Consider the following 13,734-nt stretch of genomic DNA (forward strand, 5'->3'; position numbering starts at 1 on the left):
AGGATTCAATACCTTGACTGTTTCCACCTGCAAGGCTTCCACCCTCCTACACACACCCTCCTCAACGCCATCTTACACCCCACCATCGCAGTTGATGCATCACACCCAACACACCACGACGTTTTAGGAAAAGGGTAAAGGCCGGCCTCGTCGACACGCCCCCACCGCTACTCGGCCCTTGACTGAGCGACGGTACGCATAGGCTTCCCCACGTCTGACCTTCGATCGCGAAAACGAAAACGATCCGCGACGCAAGACCAGCCTGACGAAGAAAGATCAGAGAGCCAGGGCGTAACTAAGCGCAAGATGGCCGACGTGGAGATGACCGATGCTGCCGCCGCCGGCGCCGCTCCCAAGATCAAGAGCAGCAAAGCGAGTGGCGATGCGGCGGTAGGAGAGAAGAAGCGCTTCGAAGTGAAAAAGGTAGGAAGCCAGCACACAAATCATGGAGAACGATGCTGACCAGACTGGTCGGGGCAGTGGAACGCCGTGGCACTGTGGGCCTGGGACATCGTGGTGGACAACTGCGCCATCTGTCGCAACCACATCATGGACCTGTGTATCGACTGCCAAGCCAACCAAGCCAGCGCCACAAGTGAAGAATGCACCGTTGCTTGGGGCATCTGCAATGTACGTCTGTCCCCACGCTAACAGAGCCGAGGGTTTTGCTAATGGTGATTATGTAGCACGCTTTCCACTTCCACTGCATCTCCCGCTGGCTCAAAACACGTCAAGTGTGTCCGCTGGACAATCGAGACTGGGAGTTTCAAAAGTATGGGCGGTAGACGGACCGCAGCGAGCGTATGTTAACGGCAGAAGCGCATGGGAAGGGAGGGGCGCACGCATGTCTATTACGCGAGCCTTTTGCTGGCTCTATGAGGATATGCACACAGTATGCAGCGGACAGGCATCACCAGGGAGTTTTGCGGTCGGGTCGAGAAAGGACGGTTTGATACTCAGTGCAGCTATCGTTGTAGACGGGCTGCTACCCCTTCGCATCCTCCAATCCACCGGTACTCCCAAAACACCACCATGTCCGCTCAGCCCAATTTCAGCCCCTGGACGTCTATACCCTTCAGATCCCTCCTGTCTGTTGAAGCGGCTTTGTGTTTCTTTGGCGGCAAGAAGGCTTCAGCCTTCTGGTTGTACCATGGCCAGGGAGGCACGACGATCAAGAAGGTCAGCGCGGTGCCGCCGAGGCCGATGTAGAGCGAGTGGATGATGTTCTGCGTGGTGAAGCCGACGAGGAAGGCGATGACGCCGGAGATGGAGAGCAGCAGGTTCTGGAGGAGTTCGGCGAGCCGCTGGCCCTGGAAGTCCTGAAGTTCGTCGTGTCAGTGAGGAGAGTCGGAAGACGATGAGGGAGGAGGGAGAGAGAGTGGACTGACTATCTCGCCTTCATAGATGGAGCGCGCTTGCTCCAGGATTTGGTCCATGTTCGGGAGATTGGCCCGAAGATGAGGCTGCTCGTTGATGGACAGAGAGAGTGAGAAGGGGGTTGTGTCCTTCCACTGTCCCGTGTGCCGTCTGGTGCTTCGCTGGACTTTAGCGAGGATTGGCTGCCTGAGGCAACAAGCCTGTCTCCGCGATAGGCAGGTAGGACGGGGCAGCTGATCAAGGCGGCACAAGCATGACAGACAAGCCTTTGCTTGCCTTTGCCTTTCCTCGGGTGCCCGGGATCGGGGCGAATTTTCCCTCACTTCCATTCCTTCACACGCCCTCGCTTTCCCCTCCCTCCCTCCGACTCCTCCAACATCCCCTCGTGGCTATCCAAATACACCACCACCACTACCTTACCACCGACTCCTCCATCGCCCGTTTGGCTCCCCGCTCGCCATGTTTTGACTATCCGACTCTAGCCCTCTCAATCCGCACTCGCCATCTCCCAGACTCCCCGCCAATCTGCGCCGAACGTCGCATTCTCCGCCTCCCGCGATTCTGGCGCCTCCTCCTCGTGCGCCGCCCTTCTCGCCGTCTCCAAACCCCAACTACCGCCACTCCACCGACTCCGAAGTCAAGTTGGCGGGGCTTCAAGGACTCCAGTTCACCTACGCTCGCCCCTTGCTCGGACCGCTGTGGTTCGTTTGCGGAGGGGACCTCAAGCAACCTCCCTAAATTGCGGACCCTGCTGCGGAGGACATAGAAAGATACACTTAGATTCCGATGGGCTAATCGGCGAGCGTCAGGGGATTGGGTGTACAGGTGGCCAGCCGTTAGGCCTCTCAGCACTATTAGTATTCCTACATTGCTGCAGCTTTTGCCCTGACTAAAGGGACGGTGTATCTACCGAAGAAGAAGGAAAGAGAAGAAAGAAACATTGCGACTACCATGGCCTTCACACCACGTTCCGGAAGGTCGCAGACCAGGTACAGCACCCCGGAGCCCGATCTCGACGACCACCGCAATCAGCCGGAAAGTCTCCCCACCGTCGTCGAGCCGCATCATGGCCGGCGCCGCGGGACACTCGCCAGCATTGCGAGTGCCGAACGACCGGAGAGATCTTCGTCTCCAAATCCCCGACAGCGACCCACCCTGGAGCATCTCAACCTCCCCGTCATGCAAACCTACGGCTCCATCTCCAGAGACTTCGAGTATGCCGTGGTCGACGATGACAAGAGCATCAAAAGTCACAAGTCCGCGCGATCCGTCATGTCGCGCATTACCGCGGACGAAGAATGGCACAAGGAAAGACGAGGCTCCGTGGGGCCAGTCGCTGCACGACGGTCCACCTTTCGTCGAGCCGTCCACAACCGCCAGCGAGACAATGGCCATCATTCCCGGGAGTCCTCTAGCGACCGATCGACTTCGCCCCCAAACTCCGTCGATGCCTTCGCCCCTCGTCCGAGAGGGCGTGCGGGGACGATGAACAGCAAGGCCCCATCAGCGGAGCATCTGCCTATGCATCGCACCGCCTCGAATGGCACGCGCTCTCGCCGTCCGACATTTGGAGATGAAGGGACAGTCGGTGGGCGGACCGATGTTGCCTCCTGCCACAGCTCCGTCCAAGAAGACGTTTGCTTCCCACCCGAAGAGCCCTCCAATACATACACCATCGACTTCGAGGATCTGGAGGAGTTTATTGTGCAAACCCACACCAAGACACCCGTGGCGCACCCGTTCACATCCTACTTTGATCCCATCACCACCGAGCCGCGTGTCTTTCACGATATGCGACAAGGCCATGGCATACGCGGCCATTCCGCCTTCCCAGGCGAGAAGTACGGCAGTGGCGCTGTTGATGCGCCCAAGGAAGTCAACGAGAAAATTGTCCAGATTGAGACCGAGTCGGATGATTTCATGGCGCGAAGCCCCAGCCGCGCACTGGACCGCATCAATCGCTTTACATTCTTCTCCTCCGAAATCGACGAAACGGTCCACGCCCCGGAGCTTGGCGGGCTATTGATGCCGGGAGAGACGTTTCGCGACCTCTTCGAACTCGGCCCGGAGGGTGGCGTGTGGTGGCTGGATATGCTCAACGCCACCGAGGAAGAGATCTTTGCCATCTGTGGAGCCTTTCGCGTCCATCCGCTCACGAGGGAGGATATCACGACGCAGGAGACGCGCGAAAAGGTGGAGCTCTTTAGAAGCTACTATTTCGTGTGCTTCCGCAGCTTCTACGACCTCGACACGCAGAGTGAGGACTATCTGGAACCGATCAACATCTACGCCGTCGTCTTCCGCGAAGGCCTCCTCACCTTTTCGTTCTGTCAGAACCCGCACGCCGCACACGTCCGCAAGCGTATTGGACGGCTACGGGACTACGTCAATCTCTCAGCGGACTGGATTTGCTACGCCCTGATTGACGAAATCGTCGACTCGTTTGCGCCGGTGCTGCGCGAACTGGAGGTTGCGACCGACACCATCGAAGACTCGGTCTTCACCGCGCGCTTCGAAGACTCCCGTGCCATCCTCAAGCAGATTGGCGAAAGCCGGAAGAAGACGATGGCTCTTATCCGCCTGCTGGGCGGCAAAGCCGATGTCATCCGTGGCTTCGCCAAGAAATGCACCGAGGCGTACGCGGTGGCGCCGCGCGGAGATGTCGGCCTCTATCTGTCCGACGTACAGGATCACGTGGTGACGATGATGTCGAACCTGGGGCATTTTGAGAAGATGCTCTCGCGCTCGCACGCGAACCATCTGTCGCAGATCACGCTCGGCAACATTGAGCAAGGCGGGCGTGCGAATGCGCTCCTGGGCAAGATTACCGTGTTCGCCACGATCCTCGTACCGTTAAACTTGGTCGCCGGTCTGTTTGGCATGAACGTCAATGTGCCGGGCAAGAATGATCAAGGATTGAACTGGTGGTTTGGAATTGTCGGAGTCATGCTGGGCTTCTCGCTGATTTGTGTGGTTGTTGCGAGGAGGATGAGGTACTTTTGATTTGTTGCATTCTACGGCTTTACGACGAAAGGAGTGGGCACGGCGTTTTCGCGTGGATTACATATGGGTTTGGTGTAGAGGATACAATGCACTTTGGATCAACTTAAGCCGCAGAGCGTATGTGCACTTCCTTTGTTGACGCTGGTTGGTTACATCCACGTGCAGGTCACGTAATCCGGGGTAAGGTTAAGTTACCCGTACTTCACGTCACCTTGTTAGCTGCCCGGCAGCTCGAGCACTTCCCGCTTCCACACTTCCAACCACGGCCATCGCTCCACGCCCGCCCGAATCAAGACATCATGGCGATGTTGAGACGCCTCCTACGGCCACAGTCTCTTCCGCGCCGCCCGCTCTGCCACCCTCGGAGCGTCCGCTTTGAATCCTCCAGCTTCAGCCATCTGGAGAGCGAGCTCAAAGCCCGCCAAATCGCGCCCATCTTCGACGACCTCACCCCGCAATCCAGCTACCGACTCAATGTCACCCTCGCCGACTTCCTGCCTGGCGCCACTCCCCCGCCCGTCTTACCGCCCGCAACAGACCCCGCCATCCTGCCCATCCCCCACCACCTCATCTTCTTCGAGCCCACCAAACCCGCGAGTGTGATGCTGGCGGACGGCACGAACCCCGACCAGAGCCCCGGCGAGCCCTTTGTTCGACGTATGTGGGCAGGCGGCACCGTGCGATACAACCAAGCCAATCCCTTCCTCCTCGACGCCAGCAGAGGCGTATGCGCCGAGTTCATCCGCTCCGTCGCCGTCAAGGGCCAGCCGGGCAGGGAGCGGGTCTTTGTCGGCATTGAGCGCCGACAGGCCAAAGCCACCGACGACGAGTTGGCGCTGTTGAGCTCCGCGCAGAGCGATGCAAAGGAGAAGGAGACACTGGACCACCGCGTGCGCCAGCGGCTCTGGCGGGACAGCGATGCCGATTTCGGGCCGTGCGCCGTCGTGGAAACGCGAAACATTGTCTTCATGCGCTCGCGCACAAAGGAGCAGGCAGAGGCGGAGACGAAGAAGGCCAAGGACAAGATGCTCACGCCGCAGCACACACCCGACTGGAGCTATACCATCCATCCCGACCCCAAGCTGCTCTTCCGCTTCTCGGCGCTGACGTTCAATGCACACGCCATCCATCTCGATCCGCTGTATTGCCGAGAAGTGGAAGGTTTCAAGGATCTCCTCTTCCATGGACCCTTGAGCTATACATTCATGGTGACGTTGTTACAGCGGGAGTTGAGGAAGAACAGCAACGAAGTGATACGCCAGGTCGAGTATCGCAATCTGGCCCCATTGTACTGCAACGAGCCGGTAACGTTCTGCGGGGCGAAGACGGGGGAGAGGAAATGGGAGATCTGGGCTCAGACGCCCGAAGGCGGCCTCGCTGTAAAGGGAACGGCGACTACGGAGTCGGGGAACATTGATCGTGCCAACTTGGGCATTTAGCGGTTGTTGAACAGGTCCCCCACCTTTGCAAGCGTTTCATGTACTTTGTAGTGACAAGAGGAGTGGCAAGATACATTTGTCAAAATGGATGAGCCCACGAATTGCGCCGAAGCTAACCAAGCAAACAATCCACCGAATCAAAAGCCCCTAACGTTTTTAGGAATGCAATTGAACGCCGTGCTCACGAGCGCGAGAATGGTGCAAATGACGATCAAAGACCAGTCGAGCGCCTTGTGCCATCCACTCAAGTCCTTGTGGAACAGCTTCAGGTGGAAGGCGCAGGGAAGGATGATGCAGATGGTGAAGCACGCCACGCTCCCAATAAGCGACATGAGCGTGTCAAAGCTCGGGATGAGGATGGCGAGGAACACGAAGAGGGCGGTGGACGCGACACGGATGCCAATCTTCCAGATGCCGCGTTTCAGACCGGACATGCCGATGAGGGCGGCATCGTCGGCCACTGCTCGTGCATCGAGTCCCAGGTAAATCTCGAGCGTGCTGACGATGGGGCGCGCGTTCAGTGGAACCTTCGTGATGGGGATAATGGCGATGGCAACGACTGTCGCCCAGCTGAGTATGGGCCGGAAGCCGTTCGTCTCGGCGATGTTGCGAGTGATTTCGTCCTTCACGTCTTCGCCGTACATGCGATAGCCAATCACGCCCATGAGAAGGTCGAGGAAGAGTGTGAAGAGGTAGGTGATGTTGATGCTTTCCCGGTAGCGATACGGATGCCGCATGTCGCGGTAGATGTTGGGAAAGACGGAATGGCCGCCCCAGGGAGACATCAGAAGGCCGAGTGACACGGGGAGTGTCATCCAGTTTTTAGGGAACCAGAAGGTGACGGCGGGGTCCCGTAGAGAGCCAGGAGCGTGTCTTTTGGTGAGCCCATCGAACAAGACGATGAGGGTAATGCCAAAGGTGCAGATGATACCAATGATGCTGGTGAAGGACAAGAGGCGCAGAGGAACGAATGCGAGAGGGAGCAGAATGAGCCCACACACCCCCTTCCACATGTTCAGATCCGAACCTGGCCAGATGACAGAGAGGGAGTCGGCGAAGAGGACAATAAGGGCCACACAGGCGCCGACGAGCTCGATGCTGAAGAGGAGGGAAGTGAAGAGTCGTGCCCTTTTGCCGAATGAGACGTATGCCAGATCTGCGAAGGTGATCAGGCTGTTGTCCACATCCGCACACTTGGCGAGGAGCTTGGCGGTGTAAGAGGTGGCGATGGCGGCGAAGCAGAGAAACAGCACGCCAATCACCCAGCCGGCGTATCGCATGGCGAGCGGCAGGGCCAACAGACCCACGCCGACGAGGACGTTAACAGAGTTGAAGACGGTTTGTGGGAGTGTAGATTGCCCTACAACCACGTTAACAACTTTGCCATCTTCGTCTTGCACGGCGGCGACGAGCAGCGGCTCGCGCTCCTTGTCCGGGCCGGAGGTTCCATGGAGTTGCTGCTGACGGAAGAGCTTGCCGGCATGTCTCATGGAAGGCTCGTTTACCCGGGATGCCAGTGAGCCCCAGGTACTGCCGTAGGAGCCGCCGAAGGGCGAGGCGAGCTGAGGCTCGATGGTGAAGATGTTGTCATCCTGCACCCGAGACGACGTCTTGTGGAGAAGCGGGGATTCTTCGTCGACAGCCGGGCCATGGGAGGTAGGTACGGGAGGAAAGGCGGAGTCGTCGGTCTCCTCGAGAATCTGTTGGGGCGAGATGGCCTCCTCGCGTTGCAATTGCTCGCGCAGGAGGGATCTGTGGGAGATTGGTGAAGTATCAATCTCACCTGGTTCATAGGACGAGTCGTCCACGCCGCCATCGACAAGGGCGTTTGTGAACTTGAAGCTCTGCCGCACGGGCGTGACCTCGTAGAAGCCGGCGGCGCGCTGCCATGATCGGGTGAAGTTGTCGAAGCTGTTGAGGCCACCGGCGGAGCGCAGGGCGTGCACGCGATCGGCGAGCGACGAACGGCGCCTCCGCAACTCGTTGCTGGGGGTTTGATGAAGCTGCGCGTCCTCGGGCCGAAGGGAGGAGTGACGAGGGTGGGAATGGCGCTGGCGTTGGCTCTCGTCGTCGAAATGGACGGCGAAGGTGGAGTCGGTGGAGTCGCGCCCGCGTGGACGGCCGGCCCAAGTGGCGGAGATGGGGGCATTGGGAGAAGGCATGATATATACAAGAGGTCCGGTCGTTACGAGGTAGCACGTTGTAATCAGAAGCGCACGCGCGTCGGAAGAGAAAGATCAGAGGCGATCGCTGGCAGGCAATGCTTCTTGCCCAAAACTGGGAAACAGTGCTCTCCCCGCTCGAAGCCAAGTGGGAAGGAGCTCGAATGCGCTTGCCTCCCGTGTGTAAATAAATCAGAAGAGAGACGAGGGCGCACGAGGGGCGGTGGAGGAGTAGGCGCGTTGCGACAGTAGTGGGAGGGAAGAGGAATTGAAGACGTTCCCCTCGTCACGATAACCACCAGACGCACGCTTTTCGGCGTCTTATCTGCACTTCCCGTCAGGCCTGCTCGGGTGGGGACGGCATTAAAAGCTCAACGGCTTCTGCGCATGCGTCGTAGGGAAGGCGGAGGCGACGAAGAGGGAGGTGTCCTGGAGAACTCCGAAGCAGCATCGGTTGTTGCTTGTGCTGGTTGGCGTTGTCTGTTGATCAGGCAAAGGACATTGCTTTCGCGAACCCAAACACAGCTCCGCCATCGACGCGACATTGATGAGTGGGAATTGTCGCCCGCCGGTGGTGGTGGGGAAGTTATTAGGGTTGCGGCCGCCTCCCGCCGCCCAACCTTAATCCTCGAGCATTTGTCGGGCGGGAAAAAGTTCGAAATACCATCACCACTCCCTCCGCTGCCCGTCCATCCCAACACACCGGCGGACAATTGCTCTGCCTCGAGAGTGATTCCAAACCCATCATCCCCGACAAGGTTCGTCCCCCCTCCCCGTCTCCCTCGACGCACGTGTCCGGGCGTGCATGGCTTTGCTTGGCAGATGTGACGCACTTTCCCTCTCCTTCGCCCACCTTCACCTAGCCGCCTCCCGCCCGCCCCTTGACGATCTCCCTTGGCCTCACGCTGACCATTCCCTCCCCCAGGCAACGCTTGTGAAGAAGCGCAACCATGTCGACCAACGGCGAGCAAAAGGGGGCGGACAACAACATCGAGGTGTGGAAGGTCAAGAAGCTGATCAAGCGCCTCGAGGCCGCGCGTGGCAATGGCACCTCCATGATCAGTCTGATCATCCCGCCCAAGGACCAGGTCTCCCGCGCCTCCAAGATGTTGGCAGAAGAGTTTGGTACCGCGTCGAACATCAAGTCGCGCGTGAATCGCCTCTCCGTCCTCTCCGCCATCACCTCCACCCAGCAACGCCTCAAGCTGTACAACAAGGTCCCTCCCAACGGCCTGGTCGTCTACTGCGGTGAAATCATCACCGCCGAAGGCAAGGAGCGCAAGATCAACATCGACTTTGAGCCCTTCAAGCCCATCAACACCTCCCTCTACCTGTGTGACAACAAGTTCCACACCGAGGCCCTGAGCGAGCTGCTCGAGTCCGACCAGAAGTTCGGCTTCATCATCATGGACGGCAACGGCGCGCTGTTCGGCACGTTGTCTGGCAACACTAGAGACGTCGTCCACAAGTTCTCCGTCGATCTGCCCAAGAAGCACGGCCGCGGTGGCCAGTCCGCCCTGCGTTTCGCCCGTCTGCGTGAGGAGAAACGCCACAACTACGTGCGCAAGGTGGCCGAGTTGGCGGTGCAGAACTTCATTACCAACGACAAAGTCAACGTGGTCGGCCTCATCCTGGCTGGCTCGGCGGATTTCAAGAACGATCTCAACCAATCCGACATGTTCGACGGGCGCCTGCAGAACAAAGTCATCAAGGTGGTCGATGTGAGCTACGGCGGCGAGAACGGATTCAATCAGGCCATTGAACTCTCCTCGGAAACGCTGTCCAATGTCAAGTTTATCCAGGAGAAGAAGCTTATCAACCGCTACTTTGACGAAATCAGCCAAGACAGTGGCAAGGTGTGCTACGGCATCGACGACACCCTCAAAGCCCTCGACGCCGGAGCCGCGGAGACGCTCATTGTCTTTGAGGATTTGGAAATGACGCGATGGGAACTCAAGACCAGCGCCGGCAGCTCCGTGATCCTGCACACCACCAAAGCCCAAGAGGCTGACCGCAGTCTTTTCATGGACAAGGAGACGGGGCAGGAGATGGACGTCATCAACCAGCAGCCCTTCCTCGAATGGCTCGCCGAGAGCCACCGCGATTTTGGCGCTCTGTTGGAGTTTGTGTCAGATCGCTCGTCCGAAGGCAATCAGTTCGTGCGCGGCTTCGGTGGAATCGGCGCCATTCTTCGGTACAAGCTCAACTTTGAGCAACTCGCCGATGCGGACAGCGAGGACGAATTCTACGACGGTGAGTTCCGTTGCCAACATTGCGATTCGCGGAGATGCCGACAAATGCTAACTCCCCAACTAGATTGACATATATGCGACCTCGCAAGGGAAAGCGAGGGCCCGGCAGAACGAGGATCTGCTCCAGAGAGCAGTGTGTCGGGTCTTCGCACGCAGCAACATCTACCCCAGGATGCTGCATCTGCGACTGCCTCCGCGGAGATCGAGGCAGAGGATGTGGGCGTGGCGGAGAGAAGCATGCCGCTACCCGTGAAGACCCCGGCGATGCCAAAGGCGTCCAGTGAGCATGCGGTATCTGCACGCTGTGCAACACTTGCCACGCGACCAAGGGTGAGCTGTGACGCCGTACCTCCACGACCACGCTCGCTAACAGTACCTAGGCATCATCCCCGCTGGCGACGGTGACTGCGGCCAGTGCGATGGGTGATTGGCCACAACCCTGCCATCGCGCACAGTGTGTGTAAAGGCATATACCCGTGGCAAAACTGTCACCACTCATGGGATCCAGCACGTTGGCTGGGGATTCGAAGTATTGAAGACTCGGCATCGGTCCCAGCTTTGTTGACGGTTGCAATGGTCTACATGGGCGTGTCGAACGACGGTGCGCTTCATTGAAGGGCAGGGTAGAGTGGTAAAGGGAAAGGATTTATGGTGATACCTACCAACTATAATTCACTCGTTCAACGCGAAATCTGCTTTGTGCATCTCCGACTCGTTCAACGCCGGAAGCCATTGGCTACATGAACTCACGTGTTGCTGCACCGCACCTCACCTCACAAATTGCTTCCCTTCAACTCGCACGTGCGACACCCGTGAATACTCTGCACTGTAAGTCGACCATTGCAATCGGGGAATGCCGCCGGCCATGCGCTCGAGCGATGTTTTAGTGTCTTTCTTCTCTAGCGGTTTCTCGTAATCCCAGACCTCCATTTTCGACAATCCGGTCCAGCATACATCTTGTCCAACAACAACAACTCCCTCGCATGGCATCATTAAACGCTACATTTTGCTCCCCGTGATTGCCGGTCAACAGCCACTCGCTCCCGGCAAAATGGACACCGCGCGAGAGAAGGGAAATGTCGTGGCCTTTCTGGGGCCCAAGGCTTCATATACGCATCAGGCGAGTCGACCAACGTTGTAATCATATCTCGCTTTCCCTAACCCGCAATGTTCAGGCAACGCTGCAGAAGTTTGGAGATCAAAACTTCCACATCGTGCCCATGACGAGCATCGACGATGTCTTTGCTGCGGTCCAGGCGGGAAGTGCCACACATGGAGTCGTGCCTTTCGAAAACTCCTCCAACGGCCCCGTCCTCTTCACCCTCGACCTCTTCGCCGACGCAGACAAGCGCCACCCCGACATTGTCGTCGAAGCCGAAATCTACCTTCCCGTGCACCACTGTTTGGTCGGCCAGCGAGCCGCAAAAGCCCTCCACACGGCCAAAGCAACGGATGCACCTAGTCTGAGCCAGGTCCGAGAGGACCTCGACACTTCGCCCGTAGTGTCGGGAGCAGCGACGCCCACGCAGACTGCACCCCAGCCCGCGCGGCCGCGCGTGCAGCCGCTGCACTCCATCAAGCACATCCAGCACGTTCACTCGCACCCGCAGGCATGGGGTCAATGTAAGGCGTTTCTGACCGCCTACCTCAAACAAGCCGAAAAGCACGATGTTTCGTCCACCTCCCGCGCCGCCGAGATCGTGGCAACCGATTCCACGGGTGTCTCGGCCGCCGTCTCGAGTAAACTCGCCGCCGAGCTGAATGGACTCGATGTCTTGGCTGAAGGCATTGAAGACACGCAAGGGAACAGTACTCGCTTCTTTGTGTTGCGACGACGGCAGGACGTGGAAGGGCATGTCAACGCATCATCGACAGAGGGTGTGAATGGACCGGTGGCGAATGCTCACGACGACCAAGCGCAGCTCTTCAAGAGTCTCATCTCCTTCACTGTCGACCACGCGGAGCCCGGGGCATTGGCGGACTCGCTGGCCGTGTTTAAGAAGCACGGCCTGAACCTGACTTCCATCAATACGCGGCCGAGTGGCGCCAGGCCGTGGAACTACGTCTTCTTTGTGGAGCTGATGGGCAGAAAGCGTGGAGACGGGGACGGGGGAAAGGTGAATGTCGCGCTGGACGAGCTGGGCCGGGTGGTGAAGACGTATCGCTGGTTGGGGAGCTGGGAGAAGATGACAAAGGATTGATGCGAGGCATGCGAATGGCTTGCGCGAGAAATGGATGATAAGGCTTGAGGCCGGGTACCTAGATTGCGCCGTGGGTTGTCGAATCTGCGGTCCCGACTCCCACGCCATAAGCATCCTCTGAAGCGTAAAATCGAACGAGACCAAGAACAAGGAAGCAAGTTACAAGACAGAAAAGCATCGTAGCACCGTGTCTGCTCCACCACATCCTCCATGCGCCCCAGGTAACGACGCCAACCTCCCTCACTTCACCGAATGCCTTCTCATTGTACAGGGGACTGACACGCGTGGAAGATTATCTATGCCTCGACGGCCTTCTTGCCCTTCTTTTGCTCGACCTTCAACAGCAGCGCGCGGTTGATGTGCGGAAGCACACCACCAAAGGCGATGGTGGCGCGGATGAGGGTGTCCAGCTCTTCGTCACCTCGGATGGCGAGTTGCAGATGGCGCGGCGTGATGCGCTTCACCTTGAGATCCTTCGCCGCGTTCCCCGCGAGCTCGAGCACTTCGGCGGTCAGGTATTCGAGGACGGCGGTGACGTAGACGGCCGCTTTGGCTCCGACGCGCATCTTGTTCTGGGTCTGCGACTTGAGGAATCGCTTGACACGGCCGCAGGGGAACTGGCGTGGACTATTAGCATGGCGTTTCGATCGCGGTGGCCGTGCGGCAGTCGCCTGCCGCGCGAGTTGATGGGCGCGTGATGCATAGGCTGTGCTAATGATGATTCGGGCGCGGGAGGGGATGAGGAGAGGTGTGGGCGAGGAGGAGGAGTTTGCGACGCGCCACGCGCTCGAAGAGGATGGCACGACGGGGAGAGCGTACCTGGAGACCAGCTTTGGCGGAGTGAGACTTTTGCGACTTGCCGCTCGAGTCTGCACCTGCTTTGCCGCCCGTCTTTCCGCCCGTCTTGCCTGGAAAAGAGGTCAGGATGGGGGGAGATTAGCGATTATGGGCGCGCAACAGACATACCCTTGCCGCCAGCCATGTCGATGGAGGGATATGTGTGGTAGAGTGAGTTGGGAGTGCTGGAGAGTGTTGCGACGGGTGAATCGGAGGGATATGTGTGTGTGGTGGTGGAGGTGTTGATGGCGCGCAATTTAAAGGCGAGTTGGATTCCTTGACGCGATGTTGTGATGGAAGGTCAAGTTCGGAAGGGAAGGGTTAACTTAATCCCTTTTGGGGCCCGAGCCACAAGCGAGGCAGCAAAACATTGCTCACGTGATCCGCCACATCCTCTCTGCTTCACAGGCAGCGAGCCTCGCTGGCACCCCGATCATCTGGACGATGTCCTTCCGGTCTGCAT

At 58.5% G+C, this 13,734-nt stretch overlaps 9 protein-coding genes across 9 annotated transcripts; 6 read left to right on the forward strand and 3 right to left on the reverse strand.

The window, feature by feature from the left end:
- The first annotated feature begins 25 nt into the window (after positions 1-25).
- On the forward strand, positions 26-969 carry BDY17DRAFT_295699 (RING-box protein 1). Its single transcript, XM_033733345.1, has 3 exons — positions 26-423; positions 481-630; positions 687-969. The coding sequence occupies exons 1-3, from the start codon at positions 307-309 to the stop codon at positions 783-785; spliced, it is 366 nt and encodes a 121-aa protein (XP_033591044.1). The 5' UTR covers positions 26-306; the 3' UTR covers positions 786-969.
- On the reverse strand, positions 970-1,597 carry BDY17DRAFT_295703 (microsomal signal peptidase 12 kDa subunit-domain-containing protein). Its single transcript, XM_033733346.1, has 2 exons — positions 1,389-1,597; positions 970-1,319 (listed from the first exon to the last, which is right to left on the reverse strand). Exons 1-2 carry the CDS (start codon positions 1,434-1,436, stop codon positions 1,041-1,043), a joined length of 327 nt encoding a protein of 108 aa, XP_033591045.1. The 5' UTR covers positions 1,437-1,597; the 3' UTR covers positions 970-1,040.
- BDY17DRAFT_129191 (uncharacterized protein) lies at positions 1,427-2,236 on the forward strand. Its single transcript, XM_033729396.1, has one exon. The coding sequence runs from the start codon at positions 1,631-1,633 to the stop codon at positions 2,141-2,143; it is 513 nt and encodes a 170-aa protein (XP_033591046.1). The 5' UTR covers positions 1,427-1,630; the 3' UTR covers positions 2,144-2,236.
- Positions 2,237-2,328: 92 nt separating this feature from the next.
- Positions 2,329-4,380, forward strand: BDY17DRAFT_248671 (uncharacterized protein; the record flags this gene model as incomplete). The annotated part of the gene is made up of 2 exons (XM_033730926.1): positions 2,329-2,626; positions 2,675-4,380. The coding sequence occupies 2 exons, from the start codon at positions 2,329-2,331 to the stop codon at positions 4,378-4,380; spliced, it is 2,004 nt and encodes a 667-aa protein (XP_033591047.1).
- Positions 4,381-4,679: 299 nt separating this feature from the next.
- Positions 4,680-5,819, forward strand: BDY17DRAFT_323326 (uncharacterized protein; the record flags this gene model as incomplete). The annotated part of the gene is made up of 1 exon (XM_033736989.1): positions 4,680-5,819. One exon carries the CDS (start codon positions 4,680-4,682, stop codon positions 5,817-5,819), a length of 1,140 nt encoding a protein of 379 aa, XP_033591048.1.
- Positions 5,820-5,956: 137 nt separating this feature from the next.
- BDY17DRAFT_323327 (transmembrane amino acid transporter protein-domain-containing protein) lies at positions 5,957-7,981 on the reverse strand (the record flags this gene model as incomplete). Its single annotated transcript, XM_033736990.1, has 1 exon — positions 5,957-7,981. The coding sequence occupies one exon, from the start codon at positions 7,979-7,981 to the stop codon at positions 5,957-5,959; it is 2,025 nt and encodes a 674-aa protein (XP_033591049.1).
- A 950-nt stretch (positions 7,982-8,931) lies between these two features.
- Positions 8,932-10,302, forward strand: BDY17DRAFT_309704 (eukaryotic peptide chain release factor subunit 1; the record flags this gene model as incomplete). Its single annotated transcript, XM_033735363.1, has 2 exons — positions 8,932-10,234; positions 10,298-10,302. The coding sequence occupies 2 exons, from the start codon at positions 8,932-8,934 to the stop codon at positions 10,300-10,302; spliced, it is 1,308 nt and encodes a 435-aa protein (XP_033591050.1).
- Positions 10,303-10,923: 621 nt separating this feature from the next.
- On the forward strand, positions 10,924-12,654 carry BDY17DRAFT_129553 (Prephenate dehydratase-domain-containing protein). The gene is made up of 3 exons (XM_033729397.1): positions 10,924-11,061; positions 11,121-11,353; positions 11,409-12,654. Exons 2-3 carry the CDS (start codon positions 11,285-11,287, stop codon positions 12,432-12,434), a joined length of 1,095 nt encoding a protein of 364 aa, XP_033591051.1. The 5' UTR covers positions 10,924-11,061; positions 11,121-11,284; the 3' UTR covers positions 12,435-12,654.
- Positions 12,655-12,730: 76 nt separating this feature from the next.
- On the reverse strand, positions 12,731-13,416 carry BDY17DRAFT_316330 (histone-fold-containing protein; the record flags this gene model as incomplete). Its single annotated transcript, XM_033736003.1, has 3 exons — positions 12,731-13,051; positions 13,254-13,342; positions 13,401-13,416. The coding sequence occupies 3 exons, from the start codon at positions 13,414-13,416 to the stop codon at positions 12,731-12,733; spliced, it is 426 nt and encodes a 141-aa protein (XP_033591052.1).
- Positions 13,417-13,734: the final 318 nt, after the last annotated feature.

Source organism: Neohortaea acidophila (genome assembly GCF_010093505.1).
Source record: "Neohortaea acidophila strain CBS 113389 unplaced genomic scaffold BDY17scaffold_4, whole genome shotgun sequence".
NCBI classification, from domain to species: Eukaryota; Fungi; Ascomycota; class Dothideomycetes; order Mycosphaerellales; family Teratosphaeriaceae; genus Neohortaea; species Neohortaea acidophila.

Coding starts and splice junctions, on each gene's coding strand:
- BDY17DRAFT_295703 (XM_033733346.1), bottom strand. CDS start 1,436: ATGGACCAAATCCTGGAGCAAGCGCGCTCCATCTATGAAGGCGAGATA. Junction 1,320..1,388: donor CCATCTATGAAGGCGAGATA/GTCAGTCCACTC, acceptor GACGAACTTCAG/GACTTCCAGGGCCAGCGGCT.
- BDY17DRAFT_129553 (XM_033729397.1), top strand. CDS start 11,285: ATGGACACCGCGCGAGAGAAGGGAAATGTCGTGGCCTTTCTGGGGCCC. Junction 11,354..11,408: donor AGGCTTCATATACGCATCAG/GCGAGTCGACCA, acceptor CGCAATGTTCAG/GCAACGCTGCAGAAGTTTGG.
- BDY17DRAFT_295699 (XM_033733345.1), top strand. CDS start 307: ATGGCCGACGTGGAGATGACCGATGCTGCCGCCGCCGGCGCCGCTCCC. Junction 424..480: donor AGCGCTTCGAAGTGAAAAAG/GTAGGAAGCCAG, acceptor TGGTCGGGGCAG/TGGAACGCCGTGGCACTGTG. Junction 631..686: donor TTGCTTGGGGCATCTGCAAT/GTACGTCTGTCC, acceptor GTGATTATGTAG/CACGCTTTCCACTTCCACTG.
- BDY17DRAFT_129191 (XM_033729396.1), top strand. CDS start 1,631: ATGACAGACAAGCCTTTGCTTGCCTTTGCCTTTCCTCGGGTGCCCGGG.